The sequence below is a fragment of the Typopeltis vanoorti genome, chromosome 19 (genome assembly GCF_054136105.1).
Source record: "Typopeltis vanoorti isolate ZY-2024b chromosome 19, IOZ_Tvanoo_1.0, whole genome shotgun sequence".
Lineage (NCBI taxonomy): Eukaryota > Metazoa > Arthropoda > Arachnida > Uropygi > Thelyphonidae > Typopeltis > Typopeltis vanoorti.
The window spans coordinates 81,406,327-81,423,377 of NC_143567.1; the positions used below are offsets into that span (position 1 = coordinate 81,406,327).

At 35.7% G+C, this 17,051-nt stretch overlaps 1 protein-coding gene across 1 annotated transcript in view; it reads left to right on the forward strand.

Moving 5' to 3' along the window:
* LOC150096289 (small ribosomal subunit protein RACK1-like) overlaps positions 1 to 17,051 on the forward strand; it is a 68,218-nt gene that overhangs the window by 21,383 nt on the left and 29,784 nt on the right. The window contains exons 2-3 of the mRNA XM_090408819.1: positions 805 to 976; positions 12,881 to 13,028. Of these exons, the coding sequence (XP_090264945.1) occupies positions 805 to 976; positions 12,881 to 13,028 (320 nt within the window). The remainder of the gene's footprint in view (positions 1 to 804; positions 977 to 12,880; positions 13,029 to 17,051) is intronic.

The window sequence follows — 17,051 nt, forward strand, 5'->3', positions numbered from 1 at the left end:
CTTATTTAAACCTTGGTTCTTATGTAGTGTCACTACAATTTCAGTATTTTTTGTTGAGGTATTAATTTTTTTTTTTAAAGCAATAAAAATGGTAAACCTAAAAGCAGTAGAACACTATTTTCCCTCCACATTGAACTAGCATAAATTAAATATTGCTATACGTTAAATATAGAATAAGTGAAAACATACAATGAATCCAGGAAATATGTTAGTACTAGAAATGTAAGTTGTGATACTGTGGTGAATTCATCACTAAAAACACATGTATAACCACAGTGATTAGTTTTAATATGTAAATATTTCATCCCAAGTATCTTGGGACATCTTCAGTACAGTAATTCAAACAATACTAGGAATAATATACAGTTAGGGCGCATTGTTTGTGATTGTCGATTTATGTCTGGTGTTTCTTCAAATAATTCACTAAGGCTTCATATGCATTCTTCATTATTGTTATACTGCTGAATTTTTATATAGCCATAGTATGTAACTGATTTTGCATTATTTCCATTAATGTTACTTGTACTTAAAATCAAATCAAAATTGAATTTTGACCCAATAATGTGACAGCTACTCTTCTTTACAAATGAGTTGTATGTTCTATTTATGTTTTGATTTGTGGAGTGATTTTTGTTTCAGATACTTACAAATTCCTCTAGGTGTAAGTTTTTGTATATAATGAGATTGTGCTTTTGACAGCTATACAATATATGAAGTTCTAGAGTTGATAACATCTGTATTTTTGATCAGTACTTTTTTCAATTGTGTTAATTTAAAAAATGTATTACTATTTTTATAATATAGATAAGACTCTTATTATGTGGAAGCTAACAAGAAATGAAACAAATTATGGCATACCTCAAAAACGTCTAAGAGGACATGGGCACTTTGTAACTGACGTTGTGATGTCTTCTGATGGCCAGTATGCACTTTCGTGTTCATGGGATAAAACTCTTCGCCTGTGGGACTTGACTGTGTATGTACCAACTTTATATGTGTGTGTGTGTGTGTGTGTGTATATATATATATCAGTGTTTATTATTAAATCAGATCTCTGTGTACACACATACATTTGAATGTACATTTTGCCAGTGCATGGATAAATATACAACACTTTATAAGACAATAGCAAATAGAAGTGCAGAAGGAACTAATAAACAACATACTGACAGCAGATATGAAAAGTGGAATTCAGATTTAAATTATGCATGCTCTCTTTTGTGTGCTTCGCTGGCAAACATTTGGATTAATTTATCTGAGATTTACATTCAGGTGTAACTAGTAGTCTTTCTGAATAAATTTGTATAGGGAGAATTTTTAATTAGTTGTCATAGTCTTGATACCAGATTGCAGCAGTGGCAATGGGTAGGAAGTTTGTTAGTAAATCGCACATGACATAGTTGTCAAATACGACTTCTATACAAAATAATCTTTCTAAGTTGGGAATACTAAAGTGAAATTTGTGAAAAAAAAAAAAGTCCGTTATTAAGAGAGCACTTCTGATTGCTTTCTGCAGATGCATGAGTAATATACAATTAGTATGTCATCATTTATCCCAGATTACAAAATAATTGTTGATCAACATTTAAAAGATATGAATATCCTACCATTTTATAATAGTGCGTCTTGCTTAATAAATCAGGTTTAGGGGGTAAATAATTCTCACCATCCAGTGTGATATCACTGCTTACTGGATTCTTAGTTTGGCTTGAGATACCATATTTGTCTCTAGAACACGCACAAAAAATTATTTAACCCTTAGCCCACCCATAGTAATAAACATACAATGGGTTTTGTTTTGTGGGTGGGATTCACATTTTTGTTAAGGTTATTTTCAACACTAATATATTATGAATAATGAATGTACTGAACAAAATTTCTGTCTGAATTGTATAATAGTGCAGAATGTCGAAATATTTGCTATGCAGTCTATAAAGAATGAGCTTGGGGTTCATCAATCTAAAGATGGTTTAGTTTATGTAAAAACATGCATAGAGATATAAGAGATGGTTTGGAAATTGCAAGAAAATCAGAAATTAATTTGTTGTTCTAGTATTCTGTTTATGCGTGAGATTTAAATTAAACTTGCCAAGAAATTATATTCTTTTATCCAAGTATATGTGAACAACATGCATTCAAACAATACTGAGATAGATCTTAACCATATCTACAGAGCTTTGTCCTTCGACGGTGTTTTTTAAGATTATTTTTATAGTTTTAATCTTGACTCATTTATTTTATATTAATCTTTTATTATTATTATTTGACAACTCCAGGGAGTCCAAGGACTCATCGAGGGAGGGAACCTGCTCTACAACTGTCTCCACTGCTCAATCCACCAACTGACCACAACTACACTGCCATCTACTGCCGACCACCACCTTCACTGGTATTTCAATAGACACTCGCAAACATCCATGCCTACAGCAGGATTTGTACTGGCAGCCTTTTGACTGGAGAGCGGATATGCTAACCACTTGGCCAGCCAGGCCGGGCTTTTAAAAGCCAGTCCTTTTATCGTATTGTAACATTATTAATGCTTAATTTATGTTTTATTAGAACTTAATAAGAAGCTCAAAATAAGAAATTTGAGTTGACAAGCCTGGATACAGATCCTAATCGCATTCTTTCATGGAATAAATCTGAAGGAATCCATATTATTGACTTGTTCAGTCTTACACAGACTGTTTCACTATAGCCCATAGATTGTTGTGAAGCTTTTCTTTATGTGTAACAGTTTACACACTTATACTATAACAAGGTGACATATACCTTGGATACGGAGATATATATATACAGTGGTGTACTTGGATTTTGCAAAGGTTTTTGATAGACTGCCACATGACAAGCTCTTATATAAATTGAAACAGATAGGATTGGATAACAGACTTCTGAGTTGGATCAGTGACTGGCTGTCGGATAGATATCACAAAGTTGTATGTGGGGGGGGGGGGGGGGTGCAGTATCCCGAAGACAAAAGTCAGTAGTGGTGTGTTGCAGAGGTCAGTTTTGGGGCTATTGTTCAATTTGTATGGTAATGATATTGAGGTCAGTTTAACTAGTGATATGCAGGTGATGCAAAACTGAGGAGAGCAATGCAGAGTCAAGAGGACTTGAATAGATTGCATTAATGGGCAGGTAAGTGGAACTGTCAGTTCAATGTTGCAAATGTATGTTTTGAGATTTGGTAAGCAATGATGGGATGCAAAGTACACACTTGGTTGGGAAACTTTAATGGAAGTAGACAAGATGAGAGATCTAGGAGTAATGGTTGAACAAGGACCTGAAATTTAGGGGCCACATTGCACAAGTTGTAAAGACATCACATCGGATAATGGCAATGATGCGGAGGACTCTGACATGTAGAAATAGAGAGGTTATGATACCATTGTATAAGGCCTTGATCAGGCCTCATGTGGATTATTGTGCACAGATTTGGGCACCTGGTTTTCATGGTGATGGTATGCTGGAAAGTGTCCAGAAAAGATTCACAAAGGTGGTCGTGGGGTGTGAGGACATTGAGAGAATGTAAGTTGTCGAGCCTCATGAATAGGAAGAAGGGGGGGGGGGGATGTGATTGAGACATAAGCTAGAGGTCATCTCTGGAAACTGTATAAAGAGGGTGCGAGAGGAATGAGTAGTAGGTTCTTTGCATGTAGAGTGTGTTGTGGGTGTAGACACAATGAATCAGTTTCAGGCACGGTTAGATGAGCATTGTATACAATGGTGTGTGCCTCCCACGATGAGTCTCTGACTCCATGGAGGTCAAATAATGATAATAAAAACTTCAACCATACGCCTGGGGAAGAGGCATCCTAGGTTCGATTTCAGTCAGTGATGTGAGGAGCTGAAGGATCTTCCTCAGCCATAGCCGAGTTAGCCTGTCTTGGCCATGGACAGTAGGGTTTTTTCCCCAGTTTATCCTGGGGTTTTTCATCCCGCAAAGCAGGCAAACCTGCCTTGAGAACTCAGCACTACAGGACATAGGATACACTGGGGCTTAGGGCTGACCATCTTATCCTGTGAACAGTTTGAGGTCCGTTGATTAATAAAAGCCTCAACACCGCAAGGTAAAAGGAAGATGAGATAATAAAAACTTGGACATCTGACAACAGATTTTGGATAATCATAATCACAAATTATTACATCTTTTGTGTATCTTCTTTTTTATGTCTTAGAAAATCTTCAGAATATATTGGAAGTGCATTTATCACTGCAAAGGTGAATGTATTTCCTCCTCAACACTACTGTAAAGGATCTGCAACATTGGCTTCTAAATTATTATTGAGAGAAACCATCCAGGAAGTCAGGGACTCATTAAGGGAGACCACATGCAACCTGCACCTGCTATCATACCTGTTCTTGAATTCATTCACACTACTTGCACACACATCCAGTGGCAATCCATTCCAATCATCCACCACCCTTCTTGACTGCATTCATTCTCAACTTAAAAGGATGCCCTCACCTTTCCCCACCTGCCATGAAATGAAAACTTCCATCTGCTGATATTCTGTATGACTTTCATTAAGTCTCAATATTACCCCTCTTCTGTTTGCTAGTGTATGAAGTCTACAAATATAGGCTGCATTGTCTATCTTCATAATCAGAATTCCACAATTCTGATATCATTTTTGATCCTCTCTCTCTCTCTCCACTATCAGAATTGCCATGGAAATCAGGAGACCAGATCTGTGCACATTAGTCCAAGTGAGGTCTTATCAAGCCTTGTAAAGAGGTAACATGACTTTAGCATTGCAATAATTCTCTGAATTGTATTTGCAATCTTTGCTGTATGTCGCTTGAACTTCAACTTTCTGTGTACTAAAAAGATCCCTAGCCTGATCAGTTTGTTCTAACATAATACCACCAATATAATAGGGCATTGTGATATCTAATCACAGCAAAGTGCATGACTTGACATTACTGACAGCCATTTTCACATGCTCACATTCCAGTGACGTTCAAATCATTCTGCAAGTACTGTATAGTTGGATTCCTGATTACCCTGCATATCTTTGTATCATCAGTAAATAGCTATCTGTTACCTGTCCAATCCTTCTTAGTGTCATTAACATGTAGATTGAATAACAATGAACCAAGGACTGATCCTTGTGTTACACTACTGGTTGCCTTAGATCTTACATCTCCCATATACCACATTTTGATATGTCAGTCAGCTATCCTCTTATTCACGCCAATATTTTACAATCTGGTCTCATATTCTTGAATTTATGCACCAGTCTTCCATGCTGTATTCTGTCAAAAGCCTTAGCAAAATTCTGAAGTGCTAATGTATCTGTTCACCTTGTCTAAATTAACGGTAACATTACAGAATGCGAGCAAGTTACTCAAACATGACCTTCTCTATCAACCCATTTATGCATGTAATGGGCTACCTCTTGTGGAATCTTCCCATTTCTGAGACTCAAATTATACAGCCTGGTCATAGAAATAGCCATTTCACTTTTAGCATTCATGCTGGTATCATATCAGTCCCTATTACTGAATTCTTATTCAGTTTGTGCAACAGGTTTAATATCTCCTCCTCATACACCTGAATTTCTTCATCCAGTGAAGAGATAGCAGTGAGTGCAATGTTGCATGTACAAGGTTGATGGCTTTTAGTGAAGTCAGCACTCATTAGTTATGAACAATCTCTTTATGTCAGATAAAGAGATTGTGACAGATCTTAATGTCTGCAATCCTGATATCATTTTTATCACTTTCCTTTGCACTCTCTAATGTATCAGAATCGCCAAAGAGACCGGACATTTACTAAGATCAAGCCAAAGACAACCAATAGAATTCTCCAGGAAGTCAAGGACTCCTGGAGAATTCTATTGGTTGGAATCAAGGAATCAAGGGAGGCCACATACAACCTGCATCTGCTGTCATACCTGTTCTTGAATTCATTCACACTACTTGCACACACATCCAGTGGCAATCCATTCTAATCATCCACCACCCTTCTTGACTGCATTTATTCTCAACTTAAAACTCCTTGTGTATGCAACATTGCACTCACTGCTATCTCTTCACTGGATGAAGAAACTCAGGTATATGAGGAGGAAGTACTAAACCTGTTGCACAAACTGAATAAGAATTCAGTAATAGGGAATTGTGCGATATCAGCATAAAAGTGCAAGTGAACTGGCTATTCCTGTGACCAGGCTGTATAATTTGAGTCTCAGAACTGGGAAGATTCCATAAGGGGTAGCCCATTACATACAGAAATGGGTTGATAGAGAAGGTCATGTTTGAGTAATTTGCTCGTATTCTATAATGTTACTGTTAAGTTAGACAAGGTGAACAGATACACTGGCACTTTAGAATTTTGCTAAGGCTTTTGACAGAATACAGCATGGAAGACTGTTTCATAAATTGAAGAATATAAGATTGGATTATAAAATATTGGCATAAATAAGAGGATAGCTGACTGACATCAAAAAGTTGTATATGGGGGATGCAAGATCTAAGACAACCAGTAGTGTACACAAGGATCAGTCCTTGGTTCGTTGTTATTCGATCTATACATTAATGACACTGGGAAGGATTTGACAGGTAACAGACAGTTCTTTACTGATGATGTCTCAGGAGATTTCACTTCTATCCAATCAGTGTTCATATAATTAGTCCCCTGTTATGATTACTTATTTTGCACCCATCATCTTTATTTGGTAATGCAGTTTTGTCTCTAGCAACTGTAGAGATTGAGTGAGAGACCATGTGAGGAGTTTGCTGGGTTCTGCACCATGGTATCATCTGTTGGATGGGAAGCATTTTAAAAAAAAACCCAAATGATGCAATATCAGAATGTACCCCTAGATTTCGAAGAATAGATTAGTATTGAAATGAATGTGTAATCTTACTAAGCAAGATATTTGGCAGAAAAGATGTGGAAGGAAATCAGCGTGCATAAGGATGATGTCAGTTATGAAAATTACAAGGAAGTGGCCAGAAGAGTCCAACTATTGTATGGAAAGCTAAGTTTGAGTATGAAAAGAAACTGAATGACAACGGCATGACAAAATTTCATGCCAGCTGGGGCGTCGCCCAGTTAAACAAGGCCCCCGTTCTTTTCTCCAGGGAACCAGGGCGAACAGCGAAAAGTCAGCTACTGGAACAAATCTGAAAACAAACCCCAACTCAACATCACCAGAGTTAAAGAACAGTACTATCAACGTAAGAAGCCTGAATGGCAAAGAAATGGAGCTAGCTGAGGAATTAGATAAGTACCAGATCGACATAATAGGGGTGACTGAAACAAAAAAGACCAAAACTGGTGAGATCTTTCTGAGCAATAAATACAAAATGTTATATTCAGGCAATGACAATCAAGGAAAAGGAGTAGCCATAGTATTCAACACAAAATATGAGGCTAATCTTGAATGGCAGGCAGTCTCAAGTAGAGTAATGTGGGAAAATATGAGAATGGGGAACTGGACAATGAGACTTATTTGTGCCTATGGCCCCACAGAAGGTTCTACTAAGGTAGAAGTGGAGGAATTTTTTGACGCTTTAGAAAAAGCAACTGACACAATGGAAAAAGGAAAAGTTGGTCCTTGTTGGGGATCTAAATAGCAGAGTAGGAAATGATTGTGAGACATATAAAAATATCTTGGGAAAATTTGGAGAAAAGAGCAAAGCTAATAATAATGGCAAATATCTGTTGGATTTCTGCTCAGGACATGGACTGGTTATTACTAACACCATGTTCCAACATAAAAATGTGCACAAATTCACATGGAGAGAAGAGGCTAGGAATAAGAGTCTCACTTTTATTGTTGATAGTGATGTTTTCTCCCTGGTGCAGGACACCAGAGTGTACAGAGGATTTGAAATTGGAAGCTATCACTATTTAGTCTTGAGCAGGATAAAATTGAATTTCATATTGAAAAGAATAACATGTAAGAAAGTTTTAAATCGAATAAAATTTGAGCAGCTCTCAGATGTGAACTGTAGAGTAAAATATAGAAAGATTATTGAAAAGAAAATGAAAGAGTTTGAGAACAGGAATCAAACCTTGGAGATTCAGTGGCAAAATCTGAAGAAAACATTGATTGATTCTGCCAGAGAGGCATACTTGAGGTATACTTGAGAAATGGTGAGGTTGTGTGCAAGGATAAAAAAATCGGAACTCCCTGGTGGACACAGGAAGTTAAAGAGGCAGTGAAGGAAAAGAAGAAAGCATATCAAAAGTTCCTGGCAAATAAGTCAGATTGTGCTCTTAGAGAATACAGAGACAAATGCAAGAATGCTAAACACTGTGTAAAACTAGCTAAACAAAAGTCATGGGAGGACTTTGGCAAGAATATAGAAAATAAATATCAAGAAGGTGGCAAAATATTCTGGAGGTTGTTGAAGAAGCTTAGGAATGGAGGAAAGAGTGCTGTAAAAGGAGTTAGAGATGATAAAGGTGACATGAAAACAGGAGAAAAAGATATTCTTGAAGTATGGAGTAATTACTTTGAAAAACTGCTAAATGAAACAAGCAGTGATGACAGCACAGTGATAAAAAAACACTGACCAGGCATGCAGTCAGGAATACATATCCATACTTGAAGTAGAAAAAGCCATCAAAGGCTTGAAATGTGAAAAGGCAGCAGGAGTAGATGATATTCGACCAGAAATGCTGAAGTATGGTGGTATAAAAGTCTTGCAGTGGCTGCACTGCATAGTTCAGAAAGCCTGGGCTGAGGGACGAATTCCCGATGATTGGAGTAGAGCTCTCATAGTACCCATATATAAAAAGGGAAATAAAACTGAATGTGAGAATTACAGAGGTATTTCCCTACTGAGTGTTCCTGGCAAGATCTATGCAAGTATACCTGAGAAACGGTTGAGAAGAATTGTGGAAGTAAAGCTTGGTGAAGAACAAGCTGGATTCAGGCCAAATAGAGGCTGTCAGGATCAGATCTTCACTTTACGACAAATAGTCGAGAAAGCATGGGAATATAACAAAGATCTGTATTTAAGTTTTGTTGATTTGGAAAAGGCATATGACAAGGTGCCAAGAGAGAAGCTATTCACTACACTGCAGTTATATGGTGTCAATGGGGCATTATATCAAGCAATACTTAGTCTTTATTTGAGTTGTAAGTCAGCAGCTAGAATTGAAGGAAGTACAGGAAGATGGTTTAATGTTAAATCTGGTGTGAGACAAGGATGTATATTATCCCCTCTGTTATTCATTATCTATATGGATCTATATTTGTGCCTATGGCCCCACAGAAGGTTCTACTAAGGTAGAAGTGGAGGAATTTTTTGACGCTTTAGAAAAAGCAACTGACACAATGGAAAAAGGAAAAGTTGGTCCTTGTTGGGGATCTAAATAGCAGAGTAGGAAATGATTGTGAGACATATAAAAATATCTTGGGAAAATTTGGAGAAAAGAGCAAAGCTAATAATAATGGCAAATATCTGTTGGATTTCTGCTCAGGACATGGACTGGTTATTACTAACACCATGTTCCAACATAAAAATGTGCACAAATTCACATGGAGAGAAGAGGCTAGGAATAAGAGTCTCACTTTTATTGTTGATAGTGATGTTTTCTCCCTGGTGCAGGACACCAGAGTGTACAGGGGATTTGAAATTGGAAGCTATCACTATTTAGTCTTGAGCAGGATAAAATTGAATTTCATATTGAAAAGAATAACATGTAAGAAAGTTTTAAATCGAATAAAATTTGAGCAGCTCTCAGATGTGAACTGTAGAGTAAAATATAGAAAGATTATTGAAAAGAAAATGAAAGAGTTTGAGAACAGGAATCAAACCTTGGAGATTCAGTGGCAAAATCTGAAGAAAACATTGATTGATTCTGCCAGAGAGGCATACTTGAGGTATACTTGAGAAATGGTGAGGTTGTGTGCAAGGATAAAAAAATCGGAACTCCCTGGTGGACACAGGAAGTTAAAGAGGCAGTGAAGGAAAAGAAGAAAGCATATCAAAAGTTCCTGGCAAATAAGTCAGATTGTGCTCTTAGAGAATACAGAGACAAATGCAAGAATGCTAAACACTGTGTAAAACTAGCTAAACAAAAGTCATGGGAGGACTTTGGCAAGAATATAGAAAATAAATATCAAGAAGGTGGCAAAATATTCTGGAGGTTGTTGAAGAAGCTTAGGAATGGAGGAAAGAGTGCTGTAAAAGGAGTTAGAGATGATAAAGGTGACATGAAAACAGGAGAAAAAGATATTCTTGAAGTATGGAGTAATTACTTTGAAAAACTGCTAAATGAAACAAGCAGTGATGACAGCACAGTGATAAAAAACACTGACCAGGCATGCAGTCAGGAATACATATCCATACTTGAAGTAGAAAAAGCCATCAAAGGCTTGAAATGTGAAAAGGCAGCAGGAGTAGATGATATTCGACCAGAAATGCTGAAGTATGGTGGTATAAAAGTCTTGCAGTGGCTGCACTGCATAGTTCAGAAAGCCTGGGCTGAGGGACGAATTCCCGATGATTGGAGTAGAGCTCTCATAGTACCCATATATAAAAAGGGAAATAAAACTGAATGTGAGAATTACAGAGGTATTTCCCTACTGAGTGTTCCTGGCAAGATCTATGCAAGTATACTTGAGAAACGGTTGAGAAGAATTGTGGAAGTAAAGCTTGGTGAAGAACAAGCTGGATTCAGGCCAAATAGAGGCTGTCAGGATCAGATCTTCACTTTACGACAAATAGTCGAGAAAGCATGGGAATATAACAAAGATCTGTATTTAAGTTTTGTTGATTTGGAAAAGGCATATGACAAGGTGCCAAGAGAGAAGCTATTCACTACACTGCAGTTATATGGTGTCAATGGGGCATTATATCAAGCAATACTTAGTCTTTATTTGAGTTGTAAGTCAGCAGCTAGAATTGAAGGAAGTACAGGAAGATGGTTTAATGTTAAATCTGGTGTGAGACAAGGATGTATATTATCCCCTCTGTTATTCATTATCTATATGGATCACATTATGAAGGAAAGTGGTATTAAACCTGATATCAAAATTGGAGATGTTAATGTCAGCTCTTTGCTTTATGCGGATGATGTTATACTTCTAAATAAATCCGCTACCAGTCTGCAAGATTCTCTGACTAAATTGAATAGCTCTTGTAATAGATGTGGTATGAAGGTCAGCAATAAAAAGACAAAGACAATGAAAATTGGCAGAATCATTGAAAATGTCAACTGTGTTGTGAATGGAGAACCTGTGGAACAAGTAAAACATTTCAGTTACTTAGGCACGATTTTTACTGAAGATGGTAAATTAAATATAGAAATAGACAACAGAATCAGCAAAGCTGGTATGATGGGAAGTCAATTGAATAAATTCATATGGAATAAGAGAGAAATTAGTCGGAACACTAAATTAGCTGTATACAAGACAGTGTTCAAACCAGTTTTAACTTATGGATCTGAGAGCTGGGTCAGAAGTAAAACACTTGACCAAAGACTAGAGACCGCAGATATGAGAGTCCTGAGAAAGATTAGAGCCGTGAACAGATGGCATCAATGGCAATATCATATTAAAAATGAGGATATTAGGAAAGAACTTGACATTGTCAGCATCCAGGAATGCGTTAGCAGAGCTAATCTCGGGTGGTATGGTCACTTAAATAGAATGGGAGAGGAAAGATTAGCAAAAACAAGTGCTCTCCGCCAGGTTGGCAGGAAAACATCCTAAAGGAAAACCAAGATATAGGTGGATTGATACTGTACAATGTGCCTTAGACAATAGAAATATAAGATCTGATAATGTTGGAAACTTGACAAGTAACAGACTGATTTGGAGAAAAATTGTAGATAGGGAGTTAGTAATGATGTAAATTTTTCATGTAGTACTGTCATATCCTGTACACCCCTTGAGGGTACATGGCAGGAATTTGATGATGATGAAAGAAACTGGCTCTGCAAGCTAAAGACAATCAAAAGAATTCTGTTGGTTGTCCTTAGTTTGGAAAGTTAAGTTTGAGTATGAAAAAAAAAACTGGCTCTGCAAGCTAAAGACAATCAAAAGAATTCTGTTGGTTGTCCTTAGTTTCCAACTAGGAAATAATTCATAAAATCATGGAAATCAGCCCAAACAACATTCTTGTGGCATTCTCATACATGATTTGTCTCATTACAAAATTGAACAAGTTCTACAAAATAATTGAATTCTTTCAAATATCTTTAAATGAATTGCCTATCTATGGTCTGTAGATCATCCAGTCTCTTGTCAATGGGTTCTCCATTAAAAAACCTTGAAAAAAAATGGAAAAATTGCTTTCAGTAGGTTTTATTAAATACTAAAGTGGACTGATGTTTCAGAATCAGTGGACATAGTATATCTGTACAGAAACTATATCCAAAATGAAGATTCTGCTTACTGTTTTAGTTACAAAAAGGATGTATTCAAAAAAGATTATTGCAATTAATGATGGAGAAAATTTTTCAAACATTTTGATAAAAACTTTATCCCCTGACAAAATGCAAAGTTAATTGGTTGGTTTGCTGAGAAATAAACAGTCCAATCAAAGGAATATTTAGTATTGTTTACAATATTTGGATGGAAGGTAACAGAACAAATGTTAATTCTAAATTACTTAAGATAAGAAATAGAAGGAATAAATGAATGAAGAAAAAAAAGTTTAGTGAATCTGAAGTTCAGGTATATAACAAATCTTATTGTTCTGTGGAAAGTTTCTGGTAACAGAAACCTAAGTGTATATCATAGATCTTATTGTTTTTAGAAATTGTTCATTAATGTAATACATGAACTAAGCTGCTCAAGACTGAGTATCATCTGGATATCTTGTATATTATCTGTTCAGCACATTGATCTGTAGATTAAAAAAAAGATGGTGTTTTTATTTTATTTTATTTATTTTTTTCTTTCATATTTAGAGGTCAAACTACAAAGAGATTTGAAGACCATACAAAAGATGTGCTAAGTGTTGCTTTTTCAGCTGATAATAGACAGATTGTGTCTGGTTCTAGAGACAAAACAATTAAATTGTGGAACACTTTGGCCCAATGCAAATATACCATTCAGGTAGGATTGCATATTTATAAGCTTATTTTGTTTTACAAGCCATTATTGATACTTATAATGAAACTTTGTCAAATTTAATTCACATATAGCAGCCAATACTGCTATATCTTTACATTATAATTACAGTCGACTCATTTTAGCAAAATTGTAGGACTACATAAATAGCTGGTTATAGTGGATGTCTACTGTTGTTTTTTTAAGCACCGAATTATCTTATTGGGATTTTATTTGCACTTTTTCAGTAGTTTGCTATAATGAGTCGACCGTTGTACCACAATCCTAGTGATCAAATCAGTACCGTTTCAAGGATTATATTTTATCATTCATGTTAGCTTATTTTATTGACATACATTAAGCTGAATAATAAAAAGTAAATAATATGACTCTGTAGAAACTATTTTCCATAGAAAAGAGGAAGTTCAGTGTGCATTCTGTTCGGTATGATTTCAAGAATATGTTTCCATTTTGTCAGAACCTTTATTCATCAGTTCAGCAGAGTTTTTTTTTTTCTTAACCTTGTATGCTTGCATTAATCTTGCTTGACTGAGTATCATATGGATATCCAAATTACAAAGGAATTGACCATAAATTCCTCAGTATGTTTAAGATCAGTATCTTTAGCTGTTCTTCAGTCATCTAAATTTCAACCTTTGAAACCATTATAAACTTCTTGTCCTCTGTTAAGACTAGCCTTTATTTATTCATGCTTCACAGATCATATAGAAGCAGTAAGTTGGCATTATTTATAATTTTTCTCCTGTTTATTTATTTCCATTAACCCAGTGTTTCTCAACGTTTTTTGGATCATGCCCCACCTCAATGTCTCAAAGATTTTGATGCCCCCCTCCCTTCTAGCATAATAGTCAGCAAGTATGTGCAGGTACATTTTCTAATTGCCCCACATTGAGAACCACTGCACTAACCAATGTCAAAATGCATGGTGATTTTTAGCAAGATGGTAGTTTGCTAGCATTTTTTATATTCCTATAACACTGTCCGTATGTGGATAGCATTTCGCATAAAAAAACGTCAAATTCCTGATAATACAGTATATGCCACTTATTGTGATCACTTTGGGACAGCCGCTTGCTGATAACATCGAGCAAAGGATATAAAAGATTGTATCATTTATTTCAATTTATTGTTATAAACAACTTTTTAATAAGCAACAACATAAAATTTATTTTTAAAATTTATCTAGTGTTGTCTGCCGTGTGTTTGAATATAGTAGTTCAAGGATAAATTGCTAATACTTATAATGCCATAAAGTTTGTTGCTCTATGATAATAAGCCAAAAGGCTATTTTACCGGCAACATAAGTTAAGTTAAAGGGAGATGGTAAATCCCGTTTTATTTTATAGCCAGGTACAAAACTCGGATCAAATCCATCAAGTTTCATGCCGAAAAAACCTGGCGAGCGCAAGTGTAAGTAATCATTTGGGTAGTACAACACCATGGCAACTCCAAGCAAAGGTGGAGCAAGCTCCGTCACTAACCTTAATATTCTCTCATAATGTAAAACACAGCTCCTAAGAGATGTATATATACTGTTTTACATTATGAGAAGAGGTCCCTACCCAGACCGGTTTCAACCTTTTTTTGAGGTCTCATCAGTGAGTAGGTAGACCTGGAATATCAAGGTTTTAAGTGAACTGAACTTACATATACCTCTACTATAGAATTGCTGAACTGGTGTACTCCTATACTCACTGATGAGACCTCAAAAAAAGGTTGAAACCGGTCTGGGTAGTGACCTCTTCTCATAATGTAAAACAGTATATATACAAAGAGATATATAGGAGCTGTGTTTTACATTATGAGAGAATATTAAGGTTAGTGATGGAGCTTGCTCCACCTTTGCTTGGAGTTGCCCTGGTGTTGTACTACCCAAGTGATTACTTACACTTGGGCTCGCCGATAGTTTTTTTGGCTTGAAACTATGGATTCGATGGATTTCGATCCGAGTTTTGTACCCGGCTATAAAATAAAACTGGATTTACCATCTCCCTTTAACTTTGTTGCTCTATGTTGCACACCACGGTGAAGTATTCATAGAGCTTCTTGCATCTGGGGGTTAGTTGGAAGAGTGTCTAAAATTTGTTCTTCTATATCTGTTTTAGGTTCACCTTCTTCTCATTTAAAGTTCTCATGGGAAGTAGCTTGACATATTTCTGACAGTGTCATTATAGCCACCACTTCAACGTTGTTATCAATATCCGATCAAATTTCAAATTCTTCTTTTTACAACATAAAAAACATTTTGATAAAACAGTCTTGGGTTTTATCAAAAATTTTATTTGTGAGATATTCAAATTCTTTGGAAGGAGTTTCAGATTTTGTTTTAAAAAATCCACCTTTTGGAAGCAGTTTTCAATAGTCTTCTCTGAGACTTGCTTCCGTGACATTGCTACCAAATGCAATGCATCAAGAAGGGAAATCTTTTTTGCACTTGCATCAGACTGGTCTTTTATATCAAGTTCAGCTGTAATTCTCACATGAACTTCCCTTCGATAATAAGCTTTAAAAGCTTGTATTGATGCCCACGAACACTACATGGTTGAATTAACAATGCAGTGTTCGAAGGCAAGGTGTTTGATGTTCTTGAGCGATAAATTGTGTATTGTATGCAATGTATGCAATGCAGTTGTCTACTAACGACAATTTTTTGCTTTAATTTATGACCGCACTTAACTAACCACTTTTTGAAAATGGCATTCATCATCCAAGCATTTGCACTTGAACAGTAGTCAACAGGCAAACTTTTGACACCTTTAAAATGAGGATTTTTACTTTTTTCAATCACTAGGAGCTCTCGTTTCTCTAGCACAACAAAGAACTATCATTTGCTCTTTTGAAGATTTAAATCTTTTAGTACTTTCATTTTTAAACAAATAAGTATACCCAGACATTGCAAGAAAATATAGTCCTGTTTCGTCTGCATTGTAAATATCTTCGGGAGAATATTCAGCAATAATTTTTGACCACATGGTCTTAATCCATGCATCAACTGATTAAAAAAAAAATCAGCAGTTTTTTCCTTTGCTGTGAATACACTTGTGCACAATATTCTCTCACTTTTTCCACCTGTTAAATCATCCATCAATTGCAGTGAAATTTTCTTTGCTCATTGTTTTTGCAAGTTCTGCTTTTTGGTGCATCGAAGCATTCTTTTCACGGACATTACCAAACCAAATTTTTAATGCTGATATGGTATATCTGTACTTGAGTATCCTTACCAGATCGGACCCTCTTCTGATCCGTGTTCTCATTGGTAAGAGCTGAAGTTCAATGTTTGATCTGTTTTTTTAAGATCTTACACGAGAGTGGTTTTTAAATGTACAGCTGCACTACACTGACTCATTTTGGGCAACTTATAGCACTCTAAAAAGTCTTTGCTTTTCTTTAAAAGATAAATCTTTACATTTTTTACTTGCTTCTGCTTTAATGCTAATGACTGTTTTAACAAGCACTTAGTCAAATTCACTTACTGAAAGAGCACAAAAATGAACTCAAAAAATTACAATTAGAACTATTTGTGCCCACCTGCATTTGCTTGGAAGATTTAAGGCAGATTAAGGTTATAATAATATTAAGATAAAATGATAACCCACCTGCATTTTCCTGGAAGATATAAGATTAAAAGATCAACACAAAAGTCAGATTTCAACAAATATTCTTTGTCAAATTTTCTCCTGAATTAACCCTTAAAGTTCTTCATTCCGAGATGTAAACGGTTATTCAAGGATTTTGATAACAATAACCAGAACATTGATTATAATAGAGAGATTATTTTTAATTAATTTTAAATGGTGTGTTTTGGGCCTGACTGATTTTGATAACAATTGTTGATTGATAATATTATCCACAATTACAATAAGTGGATTCTACTGTATATACCTTCAGGGATGTGCATGATATTATGATGATACTACATGAAAATTTAATATCCTTACCAACAGTTTTTTCTTCAAATTAATCTGTATTTGTCAAAACTCCTATATTTTCATTATAATAAATTTAGTT